This window comes from Eleginops maclovinus, chromosome 20 (assembly GCF_036324505.1).
Source record: "Eleginops maclovinus isolate JMC-PN-2008 ecotype Puerto Natales chromosome 20, JC_Emac_rtc_rv5, whole genome shotgun sequence".
Classification (NCBI taxonomy): Eukaryota; Metazoa; Chordata; class Actinopteri; order Perciformes; family Eleginopidae; genus Eleginops; species Eleginops maclovinus.
This window is the reverse complement of record NC_086368.1, coordinates 24,046,878-24,074,189: the sequence shown is the minus strand read 5'-3', so window position 1 is coordinate 24,074,189 and position 27,312 is coordinate 24,046,878. Positions and strand designations below refer to the sequence as shown.

Sequence of the window (27,312 nt, the reverse complement as noted above, 5' to 3'; positions counted from 1 at the left end):
AGGAGTTGAGCTTCGGTAAGTGTTTGTCCAGCGTTTTTCTCTTGGCCAGAGGAGTATAACAACGACTACAGCGACTCCAAGCCTTATGAAAAATCAAAGCAGGCTTCACATCAAGGTTGTTCATTTTCCATTAATCATAATTTAGGTACAAAGCACAATGAGCGGTCGCTGCTCTCCGGAGACTCTCTGTCAGGGCTTCAGCCGGCTTTTGTTTGGCTCCCGGCCGCCATTCGATACCTGCAGTCACAGAGGAAGGGCCCAGTCGGGGGTCCGCGATACACCACCAAACACACACAGACCCACTGTGTTCCTATCTTTGTATTATTTTTTGTACAAACAGGAGCAAGGAGCATTGACTGGGTGTATAGAAATCTTGTTTATTTATTGGCTAAGTTGTTCTGTCTCCCCCCCCTGCCCTGCTGTGCCTCAGCACCTCTCTCTTCTATACCTCTGTTTGATCCCTCTATAGGTTAGGAAGGGAAGAACAACTTGGGTACAATATAAAAACTGGTGATAAAGAATGAAAGGAAAAAAGGAAGCCTCTGATTGCAAAAGAGTTTTACAATACCAGAACGTTTCCCTTCCTGCTACACATTTGGAAAATTGAAATGCTAAATTTGGCATTATTTTCCTCATTTATGATTACAATCCCAGTCCTAATACAAACTTTAGTACTGCTCCTTTGGCACAAGTAACAAATAGTTAATCCAGGATGTGAGATTTGTATCTGTGCATGATAATGTGATTAACATGTTGGCTGATATGAGGTCATTGTAGCTGGAAACGCTGCTGCAGACGTCGCTGTAACAATGACAGAGAGACAGAAAGCTTACGGAGTGAGCAGAAGAGTCCATAAAATGCGCTTCAATTTGTTTTGTTTTTATCACAGTAGCGAGCTGCAGCCAGTAAGGATAAAAGAGTAGTAACAACAGGAGAAACTCATCAATATTGCATATACCCAGTTTGTCTGGAAACCTGCCAAAATGTGTGTGGGTGTGTACGGCCATCTAAAAGTGTCTGCTTTACTTTCCACCTTTTCATCCATCTTCCACTGCTGAGGGACACTGACTTTTAATGGCCTTTTATTGCTTTATTAGAGTTGGCCGGATTTACAGCCCGGGTCCTGCCTCTGTCTGTCAGCAGCTGAGAGGAGGGTGTGTCTGATATAAGCCAAAACGGCGCTGGCTGTCTGGCTTTTAAACGACTGACTTGTAAAGAGGAAACCAGGGCCTGGGCCGTGGCTGCTGACTTGTGTTAGCAAGCTAATGTTTATTAGCCTGTTAGCGTCTGTGCTTTTTTTCCACTCCACCATAAAACAACTAACAGCCTACACCTGCCCCTTCCCCTCCTTCGCTTTAGAGCAAGAGGTTGTTAGAGGACTTTAATTAGACTTCCTAGCAATGTGAAAATGTGACAAGTAAACCTGACTAATGAAACAAATGCAGGAGTGTAAGTGTGTGATTTTGTGTGTGTGTTTGTCTGTTTACAGATTAGCCAGACAGGAAATGTTACACTATTGTACCAGAGGCTTAAAATGATGGTATTTCAACAGGAAAATAACCACAAAAAACTATTAGCATACATTTGTAATTTACCAAAACACATGTTTCCCAATCTATTTATCCATCTCTCGTGCAGGCGAGTGAAGATCCTCAAACATGATTGGCTATAGGACGACATGTAAGAAGAAATACGTAAACAAAGACCTTCTATACATAATTGGTTTTCTGTAGTGTAAGGAGACAGAGGGCAGACAATACTACTAGTAAGCGTCATAAACTGTACTGTTAACTAAGACAGTTTTGGAAATATTAATCGTACAGAGGGAAAAATGTGCGTACAAATACATTAACTATCGTACATTTAGCAACACTGGTGTGAACTGATGAATATATGTGTATATGTGAAATATTCTGCCCATGTCATTGTATACCAGCTGGAGAGGTGTTTATACTCCCGGTGGCGTCTGGTTGCCTGCTTTGACAATAGAAACACACATTGAAACTCTGATCGTTTCTGACTTTTATCATTGAAATTGGGGGAGGGCAATTAAGGAGAGCTGAGAAGGAGATGAAAGGAAGTTGGAAGAGAAACAGTAAGAAGGGGGCAAAGACCTTGAACAACACAAACATTTTGAGCACTTCGACAAACACATATATTTGGTGGTCACCAGATTCTGACACAATGGCTAGTGCAATATGGTGGGATTTGGACTGAAGTGCAGGCCGATCGTTTGGGGTGTAATGGCACCTTTGTGCCAAGGCCATTCTCTGAACTCTGCAGTCAATACCAGAGTCAGGTAATGGCCCCGAAGTCAGACTTTCTCTCACAACCTTTTTCTCCATTATTTCTCCCCACCTGGCAATTTCTCCAAACAGAGGATCCTCCACCTAATTGCTTGTTGGTTTTATGAGAGGAAACTATACAGTGGTTTGCTGGGAGGTGTGGTACAGTACACAGGTTCTGTGTTATTATGTGTCTCTTAGATGGTTTCTGACCTCTTCCTATATTAAAACCTGTCAGAATCATATACACTTATATAAATGCTTTGGACGTTGAAGAGGAAGAAATATAGTTTTAATCATACAATATGGATGGAATATTATACCTTAACATTTGGAAAGGCTGGTTCAAAAGGACATATCTATGATGGTGTCATGCACAGAGCCATCATAATGAGAGAAGGGGTGTCGTTACACACCAATTAAACAATATATTATACCCAAATGACAATATTGTATTAATTATTCAACATCAGATTTGTTTCAATTACTTTCTCCCTTCATACATTCATTTTTGTGTGTCATTCATTTGCAAAAAGAGACTCGATAAACAAATAAAAAAATCAATTTGATTGATAGCATTAGTATTAAAAACCTATATGTTGTCTAGAGATCGGAATACAATTAGGGTTAGGGTTAGGGATGTGTATCTCAAGTTGTATAATGGATAACCGTAGAAGCAAGTCTGATGGTGTGTGAAGAAGAAAAAACGGTGGGTTACGATTAGAAATTACAGTTGTGGGTATTGACTTTTTAGCCTGAAGAAGAAGAAAAGATTATTATCTGACCTCGATGCACACACACAATAGATACTGTATAGAGCCATAGCAGGAGACACAAGGAGAGACAAACATGAACCATGGAAAATAGCAGGCCGCGGCATCTGGGGCTTCTGAATACACACTGCTGTGTTAATTTAACTCTGTGTGTATCTCTGTGTGTGCTTCTGCGTGCGGGCCCAGCACAACTCTATCTGCCCAGCGACCCAGAGGAAATGGCGAGGAGCAGAAAGCTGTAATGGTTTCGAGTCGGATGCAGACAAATATAAAGAAGCAGAACATTACACACCCTAACTGAATGTTAATACTCTGCATATCGGCAGAAATCTGAAACGCTTCACGTAAGGTTCCATTGGGCTTTGTGCCTTCGCCTGTTTCATTTTCAATATCTCTCCGCCTTAGGGAGATGCACTTTGTTTTACACTGATACGCTTTTTGTCTGCTCGGTTTTGGGCCCGGCACAGAAAATCAGCATAGTGAGATACTGGTGAGGTGCCTGTGTAGTTTTTAATCTCACCGCCTTTCTATTTTTCATGCAACAAAACCCCTTACTGAAATGATCATTTTTGTTCCTGCATCTTGGATATTTCTCTATTTTTTCTACTGTAAAAAGTTTTTTAAAATCCCTATTAACCATTTTTCTTGTGAATGTAAAAACTAGTTTAAACAATCTGGTAGATAAGACCAGAAAAACTTGTAAAGCATCAATCATTTAGTTTTTCTTGCAATCATAACAGATGTTATCCCAGGATACTTTTCATACAGAGCAGGTCTAAACCATACTCTATATTTACACAGAGCCAACATAGCATTACTGAACTGAATTGCTGAAAATGACAAATCCAATGTACAGAGAATATTAAATTGCAGGTTAACAGTCTGTTTCTATGTAAAGGTGGTCTGGTAGAAGCCTCACACTACTGGCAGTTCGTGACAGTGTTATATATCTGATATTTAATTAAAGCCCACGATTGTCTTATTAAATTAGCCAGCTAATATATCAGACTAACTCTTAAGCTCATCACAAGATGAGTGTGTGTGAGAGAGACACGATAAATAACCAAGACTAAATGATGATGGTGTCATTACTTGTTGGACTGACAAACACCATGGGATGTTTTTCTTGGAGCTGTACCAGTAAGTACATGAGGAAGGACAACACGTTCATTAAAATGGAAAATAGTTGATCCTTATCTTTGATTAACAAGCTCTGTTAATCATTCATTTTTTCCTGCTCATTTAGGAGTGACTTTTTGAAATACGGTAGAAAATGAGGAAGCTATGGAGTCATTGCAGCGTTGTTTTCTTTTACAATATCAAAGGATCATACATTTCCTGGCAGTTGTTTTTCACCTTATTTATTTTAACATCCGCACTGACCAAAATCCTAAAATGTTGACCTATTCCTGCACTTGAAAAAAGCTCAAAGGTCACCAATCAGAAAAGAATCAGAAAAGTCGTGAATGACCTTAAGAGATATGAAAATGGGGCCAGTAGTTATGAAGAAACCTTGCTCTGGATCAACCACATCTAAGGGGACTTGTCATGTAAATGAAATTGTTGTTTATCTTGTAAAACAATCTGAAACAGGCTTACAAATAAATGCATCTTTCCTGTTTTTGTAATCAAGTCTGATAAACAGCACTTTAGAAAATGCAATTACTCCCATTAGCGATAACGTTATCGATTTGAGAAAGATAAACGGGGACATTTTTTCCAAAAAGATTAACACCATTGCAAATTAAACAGGAAACACAACAGAGGTTTGAAGGTAATAGGGCAGTTTCTATTCTTCGCATGAGCTCATTTTTAATGGACGCAACTTCCTGTACTGTCCTGACAAATGATAACATCTCTGTGACTGACAAACAGCTACTCCCCCATCTCGCAGAAGTGTCTCACTGTTTTGTTTTTGATGCACGGCACACATGCCTGCCGATTTGACAGATAAGGTCACTGAGACTTTATGTATGAGTGTCTTTTTCAGAATTCACGGCTGTATGTTGGTGATTGTGCGTGTGTACTGGCAGATGATGCTGTTTAGATGCAGGACACACAGATATATTTGTGGCCGAGGTGGGATTGTCTCATTGCATGTCAATGAGCCCACCATGTCACTGCTGTGTGATTACGACAGGAAATGACACACTCCAGACCCTTCAGCCCACAGAGACACGTAGATGAGGTGGGCAGGGTGATACAGGAGGAAGGATAATTTTAGAAAGAGCGAGACTTGATGTTCTCAGATAATCGTGAGCATGTCTGTGCTCTGTTTGTTAATGTGTGTGTGTGTGTGTGTGTCCTCACCGTTACCAAATTCGACAACTCTTCACAGCCGTGATAAACAGCTGCACCCCTCGCACGCACCTCTGCTGCCTTCAACAAAATGCCCCCAAGGACACATGATACTTTTTTTGAACGTGAATGTTTAGTATGAAAATGTGTTGGATTGTGTTTTCATGCAGATCAGCGCAGATTGTTTTTTAATGTGTTCTACCTGTTTATCACTGTGTTATAAGACCACAATCTGTGTGTGTGCGTGCTACACCCATCGCTGGGAGTGATGGGACGTTTTGTCCCTGAAGTCCCGATGAGAACGAGCTGCATCTGGAGACCACACACACATACACACACACACACACACACACACACACACACACACACACACACACACACACACACACACACACACACACACACACACACACACACACACACACACACACACACACACACACACACACACCCACCCTATAGTGCTCTTTTAATGAGTGTATCAGAGAACAAAGCTGATAAAAATGCATACCATGGCCCAGTCTTTAGAAAGAGAATAAGAAATGTGCTATGCCATGCAGCATGTCTAATCACACTGAACACACAGCACATGCACCCACCAGACGCCACATACTGTGCTGCAATGAGATACACACACACACACACACACACACACACACACACACACACACACACACACACACACACACACACACACACACACACACACACACACACACACACACACACACACACACACATATGTAAAATTGTTAATCATTTGTTCATGTTAATAAGTTTTACTTCCTATGCTGAGGCAATTAGAGAACACAATTAATTTCATCCATTTCCTTTTCAGTGTGTGAGTCTGTGCAACATTTCATATCACATTATCCAGCATGTGTTTAAATTGTTCATATGAATTCTCACTGCTCCTTAAAATCGTAATTGTTTTGCTCTCAATAGTTACTTTTTGGCTCTAATTATCTCACTTTAAATCGTATAATCTTTAACTCTTGACCTTTGTCAGTCCTTGTTTTTGCGAAAGGTGATCTATTTTTGTTAAAGTAACAAACAGTACCCATGTACTCAGCTCCATTGCCCAGCTCACTTATGTAGAGGTATGTGAGTGTTCCTGAGGCATTGCTTTGGCTCAGTCTTTGGCTCGGTGCTGTCAGTATGTTCCCCACCAGGGGGCAGTGGCACCACACTGATGGCTCAGCAGCGGTAACATCAGGCTTGGATGGAGCTGACACATTCCCAGGAAGTTTCTGAGCGCAGCAGTGGACTGAGCTGCATATCAATGACTCATGATGAATAATGAAGGTTTGGAAAAGGAGCGCATTTTTGTTATTAATGTGAATCTGTTGTCTTTCATTTAGAATGCAGAATTAGTGCCTTTGTAAAGAGAGGCGTGTTGACACACTCTTAGGGAGGTATGGTCATGTACTGTGTGTGTGTGTGTGTGTGTGTGTGTGTGTGTGTGTGTGTGTGTGTGTGTGTGTGTGTGTGTGTGTGTGTGTGTGTGTAAAAGTGCAAAAGTGCCCACGCATCAGAAGCTGTCACTCGGCTGTAATTAGGGAGAGTCTCTCCTGCTGTCCTCCGACACTGTTTGAATTTACCTTGCAAACACTGTGCAAATGTACTGTGTGTGTGTGTATGTGTTTGTGTGTGTGTGTGTGATGTCGACTTGTGTTTATGGCTTGTTTGATCATCTCATTTAAAGCCGGTGAATGTTTAAGCTATGAGGTGATTTTGTAGTTTCCCTCTTTTACGCCCATTTTGGAATCAATTTTAGTACACTTTTTAGTTAGTCCATCTGTATGAGTGTGTGTGTGTGTGTGTGTGTGTGTGTGTGTGTGTGTGTGTGTGTGTGTGTGTGTGTGTGTGTGTGTGTGTGTGTGTGTGTGTGTGTGTGTGTGTGTGTGTGTGTGTGTGTGTGTGTGTGTGTGTGTGTAAGATCCAGAGTGGGATCATATTCAGCCTGGGGGTAGGTGAACCTATTGTAAACAATGGATCTAACAGAATCTAGGCCTTTACATTTCTACCCCTGTGTGTGTGTGTGTGTGTGTGTGTGTGTGTGTGTGTGTGTGTGTGTGTGTGTGTGTGTGTTTGTGTGTTTGTCTGTGTGTAGACCTTCACACAAGGCCATCGGCCATCGTAGGCCGCTGAGGAACCGCAGGGCAGACTGCCCTGTCTGACCGAGTGTCTTTGTACCTTCTCTCTCCAGGGGCTTCTTCTGTTTGAGCTGAGGAAGAGGAGAGGCAGGAGAAGGAAGAGGAGGAAGAGGAGGAAGAGGGCTGAGGTGTGACTGAATGCTACCATGGCCTGTAGACCCTGTCCATAGAGGAGCTACTGAGTGGAAGAGAGAGACAACCAACAGGTGAGAAGTGATCATTAAGTCGTGTTATTCAAACAATTAACTGTTTAGTCTATTGCATGTCAGAAGTTAGTTAAAATTCTCTGTTTCCCAGTGGACATCAAGTTGGATCTGTTTGGATGAAAAAAAAAGCAGACTTAAGGATGTCAAACCAACATTTCTGCTTGAAAAATGACGTAAATGATTAATTTCTAATCATATTTCTTGTCTTTAATGTTCTTGTTTATCTTCTTAATCTCTTAATCATCTACTCATTACAGCAATAACCAAGTCCAGACAGATATACAGGTTCAACCATAATTGATCATTTGTTATATTCTAGCAAAACATGCTATCGTTTAACTACGTCCAGCTGCTCAAATGTTAAATATTAGCTGCTCCTTTGTCGTATGCAATGATGTACGAAACATCTTTTAGTTTTGGACAATTGGATAAACAAAACAGTTTAGGGAAATCACCTTTGGGCTATAAGAAAGTGATGTGAAAATGATTTTCATCATTCATATAAACTATTAATCCCTAATCAAACTATTTATGGAATGATAAATGACCAAAATAAGCAGCTTTAATCCCTATATTCTTGTTTCCGAGCCTCATGTTTCATTGTAAATTGTCATATACCATGAAGTCAACTCTTTAGTAATTATCTGCTTCCAGGAGAAAATTGGAAGAGTTAATCCTAATGTGATAATAATAGGCGTATAAATGCTTGTAGCATACTGTAGTGGTACCGCTGGTGAGTTAGCTTTACCCACATTATGTGTTGAAAGAATAATTTTCGGTGTCAGTTTATCCTTTGCCCTTCGCCAGCTCGCCTTATGTTCATTTGAAAAGCCATATTTATTTTTACTGTGATGTTCTGCCTCTTGGCTTCTTCTCAAGGGGTGGGTCCAACTAACCCCTTCATCTTCTCTCTCTCCCACCCCCCCCCTTTGCCACTCTCCCTCACCCAGGATGAAAGTGTGGGGGAGGTCAGCTTGGCCTGTGCAGGTGGCCTTCCTCGTTGCCTTGGTGATGCTCTGCGTTGACCCGGTGTCCGCCGGCAGCCGTAACCACCGGGGACAGACAGGTACACCCAGGTCTTGATCTGAACCCTCCTTCCAACACCACCAGAGGTTAATTACACTGTCACTGCAAAAGTACAGCACATGTTCCCCGAGCCCGGCGCTGACTGAGTCATACCCATCCTGGAAGAGCAGCAGCAGGAGGAGGAGGGGGTTGTGGGGTGGGAGGGGGGCAATCTGCTCTGTCCCTCAGTGTGACATAGTGTAATGAGACCTCATTTGGGATTTGATGCAAAACACACCCCTGTTTTGAATGACCGAGCCTGTTTAGATACAAATGGCACTTAAGCTGTCAGCGGCTGTCAACACAAATAGATCTTTGTGGGTGTGATCGGATCTCCTCGGAGTGCTCGCAGACGTCCAACAGTTCTCCAGCGGCCTCATTCATTGTTAGTGGTTTAGAGTTGCTATAAAATAGGGTGTATGTCTCATGAAGAAGAGGCCATGCAGGCTCATGACTTCTAATCCTCAGGCTCCTAATTGCCCTCTACATTATTATGCATAGCTCTGCTGTATGCCCGTTAACCAAAACGCCACTTCACTTATTTCCCCGGGAAAAGAGAAAGTTCTATAACATGCACTGACTTAATTTAGGCCCGCAAGCTAAATCTTTTCTCTATTCTGAATTTCCATAAGTCATGGGGAGAGGCCGCCACCCAACCAAAAAATGACCAACACCATCCTATTAAAATTTCATTGGGTCTGGCTGCAGGGCCAGTCGTGCTGAATCACTGATCTTGCGCCTCGACTTGTTGGGCGACAACCTCCCAAGTCACCTCCTCCCCGCACTTAATTATGACAATTTTCTTAATTAGCTCCTTGTCTCTTTACTCGCTCGCTGTTCATGTATTGCAAGGTGACCTTTATGTGCCACAGAAATGCTACCAGCATCCAGTCTGTGCGGCTACTGATGGTGTTAGTTTTCTTTTGACGGCGAGAGGAGGCAGCCTGCTTACGGCGGGGACACTACTAATTGCAGGCCTTGTGTATTTTGAAGGTCAGCACGGGTGGCCGCCCCCTTCTTATTTCACTCTGGCAAGATGACTCACTCCCAAAGCGACTGCTGCTTTTTATTAGAGAGTTTTATTTCTAATTGGAGGAAGTTTAGGACTTGTGAATACCAATACAGAGGTTTGAGGCTGTGAAATAATTGGCTGTATGCTACGACTGCTAGAAACGTTTTCTGTGTTTTCTACTTAAGTGTTGTTATTGCTGCTCTGCTGGCAGGTCAGCCAGGCATTTGTTTGATTTTATCTCTAGTGATGTACCATCTGCTGCCACATGGTGGCTCTAGAGGTCAAAAAATGCTCCTAAGTACCATTATTTTTGTTAGTCTCACTTACCCAATGCCCATCTCTGAGGCACAATCTATAATGGAAATGGACTGAAGGAATGTCAGCTAAACATGCCGACATAATATGATTGACAGCTGTCACTTCAAATACTTCTGGAAAAACAAACAAACAAACAAACATCTGCTTTCCTTTAAATATCTCATGGGAATACAAAATATATAGCAAAAGACAGTAAATGTGTTCCTTATCACAGTTGTGGTGTCTCTAAATATAACACCTTAAATATTGCAAAACCAGTTCCTGTCTGTTTGTGTATTTGCATCTGATCTGCAGATATGAAGTACCGGGTATTTTTAACAATTATATACATTTTCAACGTTTACCTTAATTCATTCGAACATTCTGAGAAGTCTTACAGGAGACACAAAGATAAGAGAGTTCGATAAACAATGGTGAAATTGATGCTGCAACACAATAGAGGTTACATTATACTTCAAGCCACATAAATAATACAAATATGAAACCTATTCAAATACATAAGCACACCGTAAGATCTTTAATGCTTTCTATTTCATCATTACTTCTTAAGCAAGTCACACAATAAATGGTATTCTAGGAGCTGTCAAGGTAGCGCTATACACAAACAATTATGCACTCCAACCTTAGGTGCTGTTTCTTTCATAAACGTCAGGCTTTCTTTGCTGGTAAATGGATTGATTTTGCTTCCACAGCTCTGAGCGACATTCTATTGTATTTTGACAGTGAAATCTTCTTCGTATGCCCTTTCTCTTTTCTCATTTGAACGCTTGAAATTGGATAATCTGAGACCAGTAGTTTAGTCACTACCTTGAAGAAGTGTGCTAAACTAATATTGCAACTTTCCACAGCTTGTTATAACATGCGTCAAGCTTTTATTTTCTGGGCTTCCAAAGCCAATTGCTAATCCCTGGTTCAAGGTGCGGTTGATCACAAACGATATCTTAAATTCCCAGAAAGACACATCCATGAATTCATACATTGTCAGTGAGACCTTCTGTGCTCTGGGCTTCTCATGTTCACTTTAGGTATAAGGAAACTTGTTGTGGACACGACTGCGAACATGTGTGCTGTTTATATTTCAGCATTCTGTACAGCACTCCTTGCCTCCTTATCTGAGGCTGATTAAAAGATGTCTCCGTAGTGAAACAGGTTTTATTGGGGGTAGATTTGTTGCGCAGGAGTACTCGGCCGTACAAGCGACCTGTTATGATAATTAGCATAAAGCCTGCAGGCCTGTTAAACACTGATAATGTCAGCAGGATTGATGGGCTGTGTAGTACCAGGTTGAGCAGGAGATGGAGAAAGGAGGAGAGGAAGGGGAGGAAGGGCGACAAGGGATCTAAAAGGGCAGATGAAGAAAAGACAGATTATGTTTCAGTGGTGTAAGAAGTACTCGGATCATATACTTTAGTACAAGTAGAAAAACTATGTTAAAACGCCCCGTTACATGTACTGAAATGGGCCCTATTATGCTTTTTGTGGCTTTTGTGTAATATAGGATGTTGTGAATGCAAAGGCTAACATTTCAAAGTTCACACCAGAGGGAGTTTCTCTCACCAGTCAGAGCAGACTGGGCTCTGGTTCATACGGAGGGTCAGAAGAGGTCCTGCAGCACAGGGAGTATGATAAAAATTAAGACCTTTTTGAACATTAAAGCCAAATATGTCACAGACAATATTTGCCTCCAAAATATATTAGAGGAGAATAATATGTAGAACGAAATAGAAATACTTAAGTAAAGTACTGGTATGTCAAAATAGTACTTAAATACTATACTTGATTACATGTACTTTTTTTACCTTCCACCTCTGTGTACTATTCAAATAGGTTGATTTGTATTGTAGAGGATATGTAAGGATGTCTTCAGTTTTCCACCTTGTGAAACACAACTGATCATACCTGTGTGTTCCTACAGTATGTCACCCCCCCACCTTGGCTGGTTTTCTGAAATCTGGCCCTTCATAGCCGCAGACATGCCTGTCATGTATTGACGGGGGAAAGACACAGGTTTTTGATAAATTGCATGATGCTCCTGCTCGCCTGTGTCTGTCAGAATACATCAATCGCCTGGCTAACCCATCAGTTCAGGGTACCCTGGTTTGTTGGCTGCCTCCCCCCACCACCTCACCTCCCACAACACTCCACCTCCCTTTTGCCTGCTGCGGGAATAAAAGCATTTAGCCATGCTTGAGAAGTCTTTTCATCTCAGCATGTGCTGGGCGCTATTACATAGAGAGGGCCATAACAGAATGGTTTAAAGGCAACATTGAGACATTAGATACGCTGTTATTATACGTATATAGCTGCAGGCCGACTGCTCAACGCATGAATCTGAAGCAGATGAGGGGTGAGAAGCAGAAGAGCCTTCATGGAGAGACAAAAAGCTTAGAGTGTTTACAGTCATGCTGCAGCTCTTTCTGATGCTTCAGATTTCTCCTGGTTTTCTCCCACCATTTTAATGCTATTCCTGGAACATCATCTTTAACGTATATATTAAAGCCAACAGCGTTAAATATTTTTCTGTTTTTTTTGCAGGTTAATATTGCAATGCTGAAACATTTATGAGAGTTTTTACTAAATTAAACAAATCAATCTTATCTGTGCAGTCATTTAAAATCAGAGCCAAATTGACAACTTCTAGCCACATAGACATAATGATTGCAGGGTTAGCTACGTTGGATTTCTGAATGTGATATCCGGCTCCAACACAGGGCCAGAGCCCACCCCTGTCTGTGACATACAAAATGTCACTTAAAGAGACCGTGCCGACCAGGAAGAGACTCAAAATAACCAAAAGGAAACAAAAAAGAGCTTCAAAGAGACAGAAAAACACAAAAAGCAAGCGAATCAAAATAATCACAGAGACTCAAAACAGCTATACAGAGTTCAAAATGACTAGGAAAAGGGGGAAAACAACCAAAGATAAAACCTTATTCAAACAAAATAATGACAAAGTACTGCATACAACTTCTAGAGGATGAATAATGGCTAAAGAGACTAAAAAATAACAACAAAAACTTCACCAGACAACTATAAAGTCTTTGAGTCTCGCTCCTATGCACGCATGGTGGGTTGTTTGCATGTTTATCCTCAGGGGCCAATTGTCTTTTAATGTGCAGAGGCCATCTACCCACTCTTGGGTCCAACTTAAATTCAGCATGTTAGCATTGTCAGTGCTAGCATGCTCAGCTCTCAGCGGCTGGCTTTCCTTTAAGCTCCTAGTCCTGTTATATTAAATATATACTTCACTTCTGTGTACTGATAATCTTCTAATATCTATTAATATCTTTATTTACCGTAAAAGTGATTAACATTGCATTATAAGAGCCTTAGAGGCGTATTTGCTATAAAGAGAAGTAAACACTTTTCACTTCTCTTGTTTCTGGTCAATGATAGTGAGTGGCTTTGAGTTTTTTTCTCCTACATTAAAACGATTTTGGCAGTAAAACTCTAACTTCTATTGATCGATTACATACCTTGCTTAAGGGTAAAACTCATAGCAACGCTGCTCCTTTAAAGATTTATATTTCTGCTTCGGAACAGGCCCTTAGCCCACAACACAACTTTTAGACACACAGTAAATGATTGCACTTATTGACATTTCCATCTGCTTTGACCATAATTTTCACAAGGTCTTGTCGGTGTATCATGAATCAACTCTTCTGTGCGTGGGAGACAATGCTAGCTCTCATTATTAAAGCACAAAAAGAAATACAATGAGGTCAAGGATGCCATTGGTATAAAAGCGAATGTCTAACTTAGACTTTTATTACGGCTCTCAGCAAGATGCTTTACTCAGACTTCTGTAACAGGCTCATCGAAATGTGATTTACAGCAACTTAAATAGTTTGACTTCACTCAAGAATCAGTCAAACTGCAAACTAGACGCAACATAGTGAATAAATAATATATTTATATCATTTTCAGAGGTAAAAGATGATAACATTAAAAGATCAGATGTTGTATTTAAGTCGCTTATTTGCGCACATCCGAAGAAATGCATAGTTTATTGGGGCTTTAAGATGCACACTCATGTCTGCACTCAGAATTTACAGAATTCTTTACAGCCTTTCATCTGCATGGTATGATTTGCTTTTCCTCCTGACATGAATTCCCTTTCCCGCCATGACACTGAAGTAAAAGCTGTTAGAATATTTGCTTAAAGAGCACCTTGGGCTTTCTTTTTTATCCTCTAAGCTGCGACTGTAAACCACAAGAAATTCCAAGAAATGCTCCTCCAACCTGTCATCATCATATGCATTACACCAGCCTGCGCTTACATCATACTGCTTTATACTTCATTAAGATTTAAATTAGCATACACACCTTGACAACAAAGTCCTGCTGAGTTTTATATCCCACTGCTCACACACTTCCTCAGAGTTTTATAGTTCTGAAATACAAACAGGTCTGACGGAGGCAATAAAAAGAGGGGACCTGTGTACCATCTGACCTCATTATGCCGGCAGGAGGCGAGTCGCTTTGTCTTTCTCCCCGCTGCCTGTGATGCCACTTCTCCTCGTCCTGTATGATTCCCTCCTTCTCTTATTCTGTCCCTGCTATGGGTGGAAGCCGATTGACCAGTCTTACGCAGCTCTGCACTTACATGGGAACTCATTTTCAGTACAGAGTAATATAAAATGATGGCACAGGTCTGGTTATTTACATTGTAGAGCTTTCATTGAGATACGTATGGTTATAAACAAGGCTGCACTGATAACTCGTGTCCTATTGAGTTCGGTTCAATTGTATTATATTCTAGATTTGTATCAGCAGATATTGGCTATGTGTGTGTGTGTGTGTGTGTGTGTGTGTGTGTGTGTGTGTGTGTGTGTGTGTGTGTGTGTGTGTGTGTGTGTGTGTGTGTGTGTGTGTGTGTGTGTGTGTGTGTGTGTGTGTGTAAGGTGGTAATCCGGCAGCTGCTCCAGCCTCAAGAGAGCCAGGGACAGAGAAGTGAGGGAAATGAAAGTGGAGGGATGATAGCGGAGGGGCGCCCTCAGAGAGCCTGGGATCATTGATGGGGCTCTCTGGAGAAGAGAACAAACAAACTTTAAATCAGAAAGGATGAGAGGGGCCATGGCCTGAAGAAAATGGAACCCTCTACAGTGTGTGTGTGTGTGTTTGTGTCACTGTATGTGTGTGTGTTTGTGTCTGCCTGCAAAGCTCATTCAGCTGAGCGTGAAAAGTTTTGGAGTCTGGGTAAAGTCACGTACATAAATGAAATCTGGGCTTATGGTACAGTATAACTAAGGGTTTTCCAGGGCTGTAAAGAGGCTTATAGGTAGTAATGTCGCCAGCAGGGTTTGCTGTGCTCGCGGGGAAACACTGCCAGAGACTCTCAGGAGTGCACAACAAGCTTTGAGAGGCGAGATAAGGCAACTGGAATCTGTTCAGAAGACATAAGCAAAGATTAGATTTACTAAACATTTTCCTCCTGCGTTTGTAATCGTAATCGAATCGAATCGTGAGACCAGTGAAGATGCAAAGACCTAGTTGTCGGTGAGTTTTCCGCTTCAGGTGGCCTCAAAAACCCTCCTCCTATTAGCATACACATTGTACAACACACTTCCAAACACAGAAGCCTTTCACACATTATCTTCCCAGCATCATCTTGCGGTTGTAACTGAACAAGAATAGGTGTGTAATGATGTTTGGATATAAAAGGCTACGTGTGTGTGAGAAAGCATATTGTGTCAGTAACATCACACACACATAAACACACAGTTTGCCACAGCTTTGGGTTAGTGTTTAAATGTTAGCGTGCTCGGCTTCTGTCCCATTACTGTCAAGAGAGTTTTATTATTAACCAGACCAAAGTCCCCGGGGAAGTGGGAAAATAATCACAGGAGACTAGGTGCTGTTTCTGTGTTGGAGGTCTCAGGTGAAAAGCAATTATCCTCATATAAATTATAGCTTCCAGGATTACACACACAAATACAGAGAAGGACACACACAGATAAAATGTGACGCACATGTGCATTTATGTACGTAAACACATCTATATATACCCAGTGATGGCCAGAACCCATAAAGATTAAAGTGTATCCTACCACTAGGAGGACTCATGAAATGTTTATGTCTGTTCTTTACTTAGACCGAGAGGTGGTGTTATGTCTGAAAGGAGTCAAAAGAAGTGATCATTTTTTCAACAGCTTGCCCCACCCTGCACACTATGTCTCTGTGTCTAAGTAAATGAGGGCACTGCTCTGAGAATAAAAGCAAAGTACTACTAAAAAGTGTTTACTTATGAATCAAACAGTGTGAGACTGGAATAAGTTGAAGAGTTTATACTAAAGTAAATAATTCAGCAGATCTGCCTAATCCTCAGAGAAGCCGCAGCATTTGATTGTTATTTGCGGTGCACATTTAGTTGAATTTAAATTAGATTTTTCAAAGCAACAAACACCAATAAGCCGCCATAAAAGCTTATGAATCCCCAGCAAATAATCCCCTCTCCCCGCTCATCTCTCACCTCTCACCTCTCACTCTTCTTTTTCTCTCTCAGTCTCATACCAGGTGAAGCAGGGGACGTGTGAGGTGGTGGCCATCCATCGCTGCTGTAATAAGAACAAGATTGAAGAGCGCTCTCAAACCGTCAAGTGTTCCTGTTTCCCCGGACAGGTCGCCGGCACCACCAGAGCCAGACCCTCCTGTGTGGAAGGTAAAAGCTCCAAAACCCTGTGTGTGTGTGTGTGTGTTGTGCGTGTGTGTCAATGTGTATCTTCATAAACGCCCCGTCTGTTCAGTAGATGAATACACTAAATAAACATGTGAACATGGTATAATTGGGAGGTTGACCTCACATCCTCTAGGCCGGTCCGAGGGCATGCTACCCCGGGAAGAACATTTCAAACAGTTTAAAGTAAAAGGCTTTAATCTGGAGCACTTTGAGGGCAAAATTAGGACGCTAAATCTATGGGCTACAACCCTCAAAACCCAATCATTAGAATATGGACACAGCCAATAAAACATAAATGTAACTTATTCATTTATAGTGATGAACATGCAGGTCCTCTACCATCTCTCAGAGCCTCTCCTCTCTCCCTCTGCTCCTCTGTGAAGCAGCAGTCAACAACAATTTTAAAGTCCATCTTATCTCATCTTATCTCATGTTACCTAGTTAACACTTTTCTTTTTATTCATGCATATTTGACTAATCACTCCCGTAGCACGTAGCCCGTAGCATTCGCCTATACTGCCTATGCCACGGGTTGGCCCTGTTCTAACATCCCAGTGACGTATATGTATAACATGTATCAATCGAAGCAATCAATCAAAGTTTGTGTATATAGCCCAATATTACACATTTTACATTTTTCTCAGTGGACTTCACAGTTTGTACAGAGTGTGAACACAAGATGTCCTTAGACCCTCGCATCGAGGAACAAGAGAAGACTTCCAAAGAAACACTACAGTTAATGGGGGGAAATGGAAGAAACCTTGTGGAGAGCAACAAAGGTGGGAAAATTAGCAATTGGGTCCTTTGGTAAATTTTTAAAAAGTAGAATTTTAAAGACAGTCTTCTAGAGGGAAGGCCAAATATCATAAAAGGCATTATTCTATGCTGTAATGGAAGTCAAAAACGTCCTTAGTGAGCACAAGGGTTAAAAATATCTGGCCCCTATGTCAGTACAAGAAGCATAATGCTTGTGTTCTTATGAATGAACCATTAAATCAAAGATAAATACTTGCAGTGTTATATTACACTAATTGTCCCATAATCCTTGAGCATTTCTAAGTTTCTGAACCTGAGGAACATGACTGGAATTCCAGAAAATGCTTTGTATGGTTGGCCCTCATTGCTCCGCTGTGAGACATGTTTTAGTAACGATCAACACACGGCTCCGACCGGGTCAGAGAGGCTAAAACTGTTTTTAATTATCTTGCATCATTAAATTTGCTACAAGAATCATCTCACCTGAAAGAAATCATTACCCGATTCAGGGCGACATCAATAAATGACTCGGTTGCAGGAAAGATTAATAGGTTGCACTTGATTTTAAATTGCTGCCAGGTTAGATTCCTGTGTGGAAATTGATTTTGTGGTGGCACCAAATAGGAGAACACTGCACTTCTTCTGGCACAAACAAAGCTAAAGCTTTTATAGATGGTTGCAAACATGTGCTGATGGAAAAATGACATTTGGCCTTTCAGTAAAGAAACCCACAAGAGGCGAAACAGTGAGTAGTTAAACACATATCAAAAGGAAGGAGAAATAACATGTTGTTCTACAGTTTTTACTTTGAATCCAAGAACGATGTCCACCATGGTTGCTTTTCTTTGTGGTAATCATGCCATTTAGTCACAGGTAAATTAAAAGGCTGTTTAATACACATACACCGCTTTGAAAAGGGCTTAGAAAGCATGTGTTTACAATGATTAAATTGCTTATGCCCTTCTAGTCCAATATGTCGTCATCTTGTCTCAAGGAGATCATGTGACGTGAAAGGTTGAAGCCGACAATGCAGATAATTGAAGCCCGGCCACCAGTGTCTCCTTGCCTCCTTATTCCCTTGTGTTGTATGAAAGGAGAAGCAAATATACGACAGCTGTCACCCAAAACTGCCTCACCTTTAAGACGGGAAATTTAAACTGCATTTTAAAGGCCTGATTTTATTTGGGACAGCATTCCATTTCATATCTAGACGGGCCGCTTGGGTATACGACAGATGGTGATGCAGGAAGCATTTTCCTTCTGATCTCTTTTATATGTCAAGATATAAGAAGACATTGGCGCCAGGAAGATGAGCGGCAGCTTTCTGGAAACTAATCTCGATCCAAATAAACAACAATAAAGATTAAAGAACATAACTTAATAAGCATAGGCAGGGGGGACATTGGGGGCTGTCACTAAAAGTAAGAAGTAGCGATACTACCAAGTAAAAATACAAAGGCATTAAAACACATGGTTATATTATCAGTTTCAGCTGCTTTACCTCGAGCTGCAGTGCACACTATATTTTAATTCACTGTAAGGCAGCATCGTTAAATAAACACTCCTTACGGGAATATGAAGTATTTATTTACTGTTCTGTAACTTCCCCTAAATAAGTTAACTTTATTTATATTAATTCCACATCTTTTTTCCAGCTTATGTCCTGTTCAAAACCAAACTACTAAATATTCTATAATATTGATGTCTTTTACCCAATGCCAGTTTCGCAATGTTGTTTTTCTTTAATGTCAAAAAATAAATGATGGATTATTATTTTTTTACACTTAATGCTAGAGGGTTTTTTAATGACAGTTTTGGATGGATTGATTGGCAACATTATTGTGCTGATGTGTTTTTACTTTTTGTGATGGAACCACAAATATATGTTTACATTTTATATACAGTTGGTTAACTAGGCCTATACAAATATATCATAATACATTGGTTAATATGGGGTTTCCATAATTAAATCCCTAATGCTGTCAATTGAATGTCGTGGAATAAAAAGTACAAGATATGCTTCTGTAAAGGATTAGAAGTCTACATTAGCAAACACATGTACCTCTAAGTTGTACTTAAGTACAGCAGTGGACTAAGAGCCCAGTCCACCAATGGTTTTGAAGAAAAACTCAATGCTCATCATGACATCATAAAAAATGACCAAATTCACATAAAATATGTTTGGTCCAAAACAAACACGCTATCCAGTGAACTCTGCTCACACGTACAAAGTAAACATATATTTTTATACGAGTGTCCGGGTCTGCATGCTGTGAGTGTTGTGATGATAGACCGGGGAAAGCTGCGGGTGAGTTTCATAGTCCTTTGTTCCATCCGTTTGTCCGCTCTGCGAGCCCCTGCCCAGATAGCAACAAGCCGTGTCGCTGACCCCTTTCCTTTACAGACGCTCTGCAGACATCACACACACACACACACACACACACACACACACACACACACACACACACACACACACACACACACACACACACACACACACACACACACACACACACACACACCACACACACCATAATAGACCCCTACCAAAGTTGTCTCTAACGTGAGTAGAGCCTATGAATCTCTGAAGCAAACGGGTTGTTCAAACTGTTCAGGGGTCCGACACTGAATCTACACTCACACAGAGCTGAATGTCTGAAAACCACACAAACAGGCTTTGATACGATGTGTAGACAGAAGATGGAGTTATGTATTTTCTGTGACTTATGAACTCAGATTTGCAGTTTTTGGTTTGTTTATAGCCAAGAGAATAGAGTAACAGCATATTATCGTGCTAATGCAGTAAATGATGTAGATGGATGGATGGATGGATGGATGCAGTAAATGAGTGTTGTAATTATCAAGGGTAAATTAAAGAACACAAAAAAACACCTTATCTATCTGAGCTTGATTGACAGGTTTAATATACCATGGTAACAAAGAATGAATTCAACTAATTGAGCCGGGTAAACAAAAACTGTAATGGTTCATTTACTTGAAAAACAAGCATTTTTCGAATGTTTGTTTAGTTTAGTTTAGTTGTGATGGTGTGATATGTTCTAGGAGTAGAAATAAGTAATAAAGCAAGAATCTTTTCTCATTTTTCATTTTTGTCTGACCTCATTTAAACCCAAAAAGTGAACTATAACCATGCCTGTATTTCTTTTATGGCACAAGTTGTGAGGTATCAAACTAAATAATAGAAAAAGTTAATATCTTTTTGTGGGTTTTTTCCCACTTGTACCAAGAAAATGTGAGTTCCTGTGCTGCAGGCATGTACTCGAAGTGTTCAAACACCTTCCATATTTATTAATCACAGCTTTCCTTACAGCACCGCTTCCATTCCTGTGTGTTGCTATTCCTGCGTGCGGCCAGTAGACGGTGCTTTTCCCATTCAAATGACTCGGTCACGAACAAACCTTCTACATCGTTTCAGCACTATTTTCCCTCAACAAAAAGTAGATTTGTTGTTTAACCTCTTTGATGAGTTCCTAGATGGGAACAATTGCTTGATAATGATAAAATCAGGCAACCATAGCAAAGATGATTGGCTTTGTAATGAAAGCTGGGATAAATAAGGAATCAGTTGAAGCTTTACTAACCTCTCACAATAGGCATTGCCCCGATGCTTCGCTTTTGTTTGTTCACTTCTCCTTAAAGATGTTCTATACTTTGCTTAGAGGAAGGGATAGCACTGATGAGGAGCTAATAGACTGACTGTTTTTCACTGCTTTACTGAAAGTCATTCGATGATAAAATCATTTTAATGGCTTTAATCACTTTTCCTCTTTCTCCCTTTCATCATCACACCCACTCACAAACAGCTCAGTTTCTCCACCACACGGGGTATGAGGTTTTCTAATTTCCTATTCAGATCTCACCTCCGACTCTCACCACCTCTCACTTCTAAATCCAGTGCTCAGCAGCACTTATCTCATGAGTCATGCTTGACCTCTGAGTTCACAGATAAAAAAGATCTCACCTCATCCAACACTGTGTTATGCACACAAACACACATGTATGTACTTATATACGCCCTCACATACGTGCCGCTCTCACCTATTAGGCTGCAGCGCTGATGGAAGGAGACAAACCCCTCTCAGCTGCTGGCCTTTGTGGGAAAGCCACAGTGTAAATGGAGATATATTATTGATGCTGACTGAAAGAGGAGTAAATGGCAGCAGGTCCCATTACTGTGAGATCTAACTTTTTTAAAGCAAACTCCCTTTCTCTTAAACTCTTTCACATGAGTTTAAATCATGTACTATCAGATCAGTGATGCTACAGTTGTGTGTGAATGAACAGTAAGTGGTGTCAGTAGAAAGAGGATTTGGAGACACTAGAATGTGAAGAGTTTTAAGAAGGAGAATGAATAATAAGTCTTAGATTGAAGTCAATAGGTCTATCTGTTTTAAGAATACTTTACAGCAGAGGTTTTCAAAGTTGGAGGCGGACCCTCCCCCAATGCATATTCGTTACTTAAAGCAGATATCATAGAACAGCCTAAATGTGTTAGGTTAATGGGAAGTGTAGTATGAAAATAAGGATAAATGAAAATACAATTTAATCCTAAAGGTAGGTTTAGGTAAGGGGCCAAATATAGCATTCACTTATATTAAGGGAGGGTTATTTAAAGGGGGAGGGGAAGGTTTAGGGTAGGAAAAGAATGGGTAGGGAAGTTTATGCTTTATTTTATTTGAGCGTTTCTCAGTTTCCTAGATTCAATAAATAATAAATGCTTTAGGGGAGATCTTTTTTTATGATTCGATGTAGTCTGAGGTAATGTCAAACAGCAACACTCTGCTATCGTGAGTTACAAACCGCTTCCCTACAGAGGCAATATGTGCGTGCACTTGTGTGTCTGCGTCTCATCGATTTCAATTTGGAGACAAATTTTGGAGAAAAATCTATTTTGTCTGAGCGCTAACGAAATGTTTGTTCAATAGCATTCAGGATGAATAAAATGTTCTTTGTCTTTCTGTCACATTTAGTTAAGTTCACACGGCAGGTTAGAAATCTGTTGTTTATGTTCTTGAATTATGTTCACACTAGGGTAAAAAAGAACCTGTGCAAAGTCTTAAAGTGTTCACTGGTTCAAAGAAAACTTTTAATAGTTGTTATCAGTACTAGGAATTTATGAAATACTTAGAATTAATCTGCACTCAAAGGTTAAAGTACTCTTTATGTGGTATGACCCCTTTACACAGACTCCAATGATTAACCATGTAAGGAGCATTTGACGTTGAGCTAATACGTTCCCAGCTAAATGGAAGCACTTTATAAATCGCTTGGTCATTCAACCTTTAACAATGTGTCCCTTTTTATTAACCCCGCATGCATTTGTCTGCAAAGTAGTGATTGCAACCATGAAAGGAATATAGCGAAGCTCAAACTGCGCTAGATCTTTCTCTTTTAAAATAAGTAATTGCAATGGAAAAACTCAATTTGACAATTAATACCTATAGAAAGATGCTGACTAAGTAACACTTAGTAGGGCTCTTTTGATCATCATTATGAAAGGATTCTAAACTGACATTAAAGTGTCTTTTTTAGAGCAAAGCTACCTTATAATAACAGTAGATTTAGTCGACGTTCTTTGCTAAACTCGGTGACAGACGAACTGGTTTTATTCTGGGCGATGAAGTCTAGTTTTGCCACACATCAACCTGCTGTTACTTACCGTCATATCTCCAATAGTATCAGCTTTTGTCTCTGTAGTCGTTCACCATGTACTTTTTTTTTCGACTGATATTTTTCACTCTGCTTTCAGCTTGTGTTTTTTCTCGTCATGCATACCTGGCTGTGCTGGCATGGCAGCGTGAGGCCTGGCAACAGAGATACAGTGTGTTAGTAAATCATTGTAGAAAGAGATGGATGCCTCTCTCCGGCTGCTTCTGCACTCCAGGATCACTGAGTGGAACAGTTACAATGCCTGAGGGGATCCATACCTCTGGGTCCCTCCCAACCTATTGTGCATGTGTGTGTGTGTGTGTGTGTGTGTGTGTGTGTGTGTGTGTGTGTGTGTGTGTGTGTGTGTGTGTGTGTGTGTGTGTGTTGATTCATCATATTCCCTTTAAATAATAATGACCTGGGAGCAAGGGCATGGGACTTCTTGTGATTGTGCTTCTATGCCTGACCCTTACTGCACAGTGGGGGCTGCATTCAAAACACACACAAGGCGTGTACTGTATGAGCACAACAGGCACGTACACAAATGCTAATGGACGGACACACACACACTCACACACACACACACGGATGCAAAGCAAAAGTAAACTCTCTATCACGCTTTAAGCTGCTCCATAGAGTGAGTCCAGGTGGAGCCTTCGTGAAGTATTAATGGGCACTCTAACAGACGTACGCCTGAGTGCACATATTGTATTTGTGCGCCCTGCCTTACATCAAACAGGCTACATCTGAATGATACAATGTGATATGCAGTCAGTGAATTAGGTTTTTTTGTTATATATATCAAAGGCTCATTTAATATTCTTTATCATGTGGCTTAACATGAAAGGTTGAGAGGTGAAGGGAGTTCCTTTGAACTCGCGTAGTAGGTGGCACCGTCATTTAAATCGGATGAAATACGTTTTTGCGTGTCTTTGTTGGCTGGCACAGCGAGTGGGTTGATCTGACGTCAAGTTTCCTGCTTAGTGTGTTTTTAAAAAAGGGCATTTTTGCAGAAAAAAAATTATCTTTCTTTTATTTATTTTCATCAATTAAGTTCTTTTGTGTGTGTGCAATCCAGGGAATGCCATTAAACACTTGTTGGGTTGATATTTTTCTCATTTTCTATCACTCATGAGAATATCATTTTAGCTAGTGTGTTTATCATATCATAGATAATATCATAGCATCTTAAAGAAATGCTTTTATCTGTTTTTGAAAACGATATTTCTTGGTTAAATAATACCATTGACATAGTGTGAGATAAACCAGTTTGATTAAAGCGTGTTCTTTGTTTTCCAAGGAGAACACTTGTGTTATTTTAGCATGCACCCTCCTAACGAAATGCTGAATATTAAGTTGAATGAATTTGCATGGTGGATGAATAAGTTATGAATGTTAAACACTGGCATTAGTGGATCAGATCACCCAAGGTGTTGCATACAGAAAAGAAAACGTTCTCTTAGCATACAGGCTAATATTTAGTCATATGATCCTCGTTACATAAATCATGTGTTCATTTAAAGTCGGCAGAGTGAACATGTCGATGAGCGGACCTGCAATTTCCACTTTGTCCACTTGATGTCACAAACATTACAATGACAATTCAGAGGCTGAATGCTCATCCGACTCACATCCTCATGCTCACACACACACACACACACACACACACACACACACACACACACACACACACACACACACACACACACACACACACACACACACACACACACACACACACACACACACACACACACACACACACACACACACACGCACACACACAAAAATAAAAGCTGTGACCACAACAGGCATAACAATGAATGACATTTATCACGGCTGGCTTGGATTGACGCTCTCAGTAGGAGGAGGGAGAAAGCTGCAGGCGGCCCTGTGGCTTCAAACCTCTGCAGAACTTATTTAGAGAACCTCGGAGATCAGACAGCGACCTGGGGAATAACATAGCCCCAGTCCCTTGTGTTGCCTAATCACCTGCACTTTAGCAAAGCACCGTCTAGACGTTTGCCCTGAGCTGATCCCGCTCTGAAACTTTGAGAGAGAACTTAAAAGAGAGTCATTTTGAGCGCAGATCCCATTGTAATGAGCTGATAACTGTGATGAAATGAACGCCTGAGCAGTAAACCGTTTTTAATTAGCATTTGTACCTTTGGTGAATATAAATGTAGAATCTTAATGAGACTGATGCAATTAAAGTAGGTAGGCTGAGAGGTACTAATACACTTCTTTTTTTCTGATAATATCTTTTTATTTCAAGAACCTGGTAATGGCTTTTTTTACCTTTACTTGTTGAGCATTTAAGTAGAAGTTTCATAGGGAGAGTGTTGAGCCTTCAATGTCTACTTAGATCACTCATTTTAAAAAGCGACTGAGCCAATACTGCTTTTCAAGTGTTCCCTGCTTTTCAAGAGTCTGGGATGTGACTGTGAATATTAAACAACTTGAGTATATGAGTCATGACAACATGATGGTGAGATGAAGCAGTAAATTGATGAATGAAAACTTCAGCATTTCGGGGATTAGACTTTTTGAGAGTTGGTTTATAGCTTATAGCATATTTTAGCATAAACACCAGAAACAGTGAGACTCAGCTCGCTCTAACAATGTCCACCAGCAACTCGGAGGCTCCCTTAACAACACGCTACATCTAGTTCGTTGACTCAGGTGTAAAAACAGGAGGTTTTGGTTTAGCAGGAGATGTGTGTCAGGTGAAGCCCAAAAGGCTAAGTTTAACACCCTGTTTTTTTATGAATTAACAAACAAACTTTGACGTGTTGACAAGTGAACTTCAGAAGTGGAACAAATGCAGAGAATGGAATCAGATTTATAATCTAACTCTTGGCAAAGAAACAAAAAGGCACATTTTCCCAAATGGAATTCAGGATATCTATCCACAGTTGGAGCTCATGGAGGGTTTACTATGTGGAGATACGAGGTTCTCACAGAACCGTGCTAAAGCTACACATATATGATCTTATAGAGTATTATGCATTAATGTAAGTTATTCAACAGCAGCATGAAGGAGTTTAATAAGCACATCCATAGACATCTACAGTAAGTTTTAAAAGGCATTATACACCTTAAGGCAGCTGTAAAACATCATGTATAGCAGTTAACCACGGACAAGATATAGTGTACTGCACAATGAGCACTTAAATACTTTTCCTAAAGGTACCATGTCGTTAAAATCGAGATTTCTCGGTCTTTTGTATTATAAGCAGTTTTGGTGCCATAAAAATACTGTAAAAGTGTCCAAACACTAAACCCTGGGAGAAATGCACACAGCTTGTGTTCAGAAACGTTGCCTTTGTTAAAACTGTCAACACCTCTGTTAGTTTGTCACAACTAAACATATATAAAGAGGTAGAAAGTGATAGTCCTTACTGGCGTTCTCCAATGGCAATGACTAAGAAACAACAATGCAGGCGAAGATGCATATGACCTTGAAAAAATTACCAATTTGAGCAGAGTTTCAGAAGAAAGCTACAAACAGGTATACATGTAAACCTGTATTAATAGGAACCCAAAATGCAAATGTGAACGCAAAAATGAGCTGTGAGGTTCTGAATGCAGGACTTTTACTTGCAGGGAAGTATCAGTCTGCGCAGCTACTCTGTAGGGCGTCAAAGGATGTGAAGATCTCAGAATGAAATACTGCACACACTAAGTACCCCTGTAATCTCTTTATCATTGACCTGTTGAGACCCGTGTGTGAGTGCTGTCTAACATCTGAACTATCCATGAGACCACAAGCCTCGTAGCGGCTCCTGTGCATTTGCTGACATGAAAGACAGGTGCTTATGTGTCACACCCGCCCCACCCTCCCTCCCAGTGCAGCATGAGAAAAGCTGCAGGGAACGCTAACTCCATAATAGCACTTAGAGGCCATGGCCATTAGCTCTAAATAACACTCTTGCCGTGCAAAGCACCGTCGTCGACACCATAATGGCCACATTAACGAGCATTACACAGCCATTGGTTTTTAGAACCGCTTACTGCCACTGAGCTCATGCATCATAACAGCGTGTTCTACACTACGCCCCATGGTAGCTGAGAGGTTGTTTTTGTGTTGACTT

General features: G+C 40.7%; 1 protein-coding gene across 1 annotated transcript in view; it reads left to right on the top strand.

Annotated features, from left to right (window-relative positions):
• Positions 1-27,312, top strand: part of tafa4b (TAFA chemokine like family member 4b) — a 41,537-nt gene that overhangs the window by 6,755 nt on the left and 7,470 nt on the right. The window contains exons 2-4 of the mRNA XM_063911479.1: positions 7,566-7,718; positions 8,669-8,784; positions 16,619-16,774. Coding sequence (XP_063767549.1) covers positions 7,651-7,718; positions 8,669-8,784; positions 16,619-16,774 — 340 coding nt within the window. The 5' untranslated portion in view covers positions 7,566-7,650. The remainder of the gene's footprint in view (positions 1-7,565; positions 7,719-8,668; positions 8,785-16,618; positions 16,775-27,312) is intronic.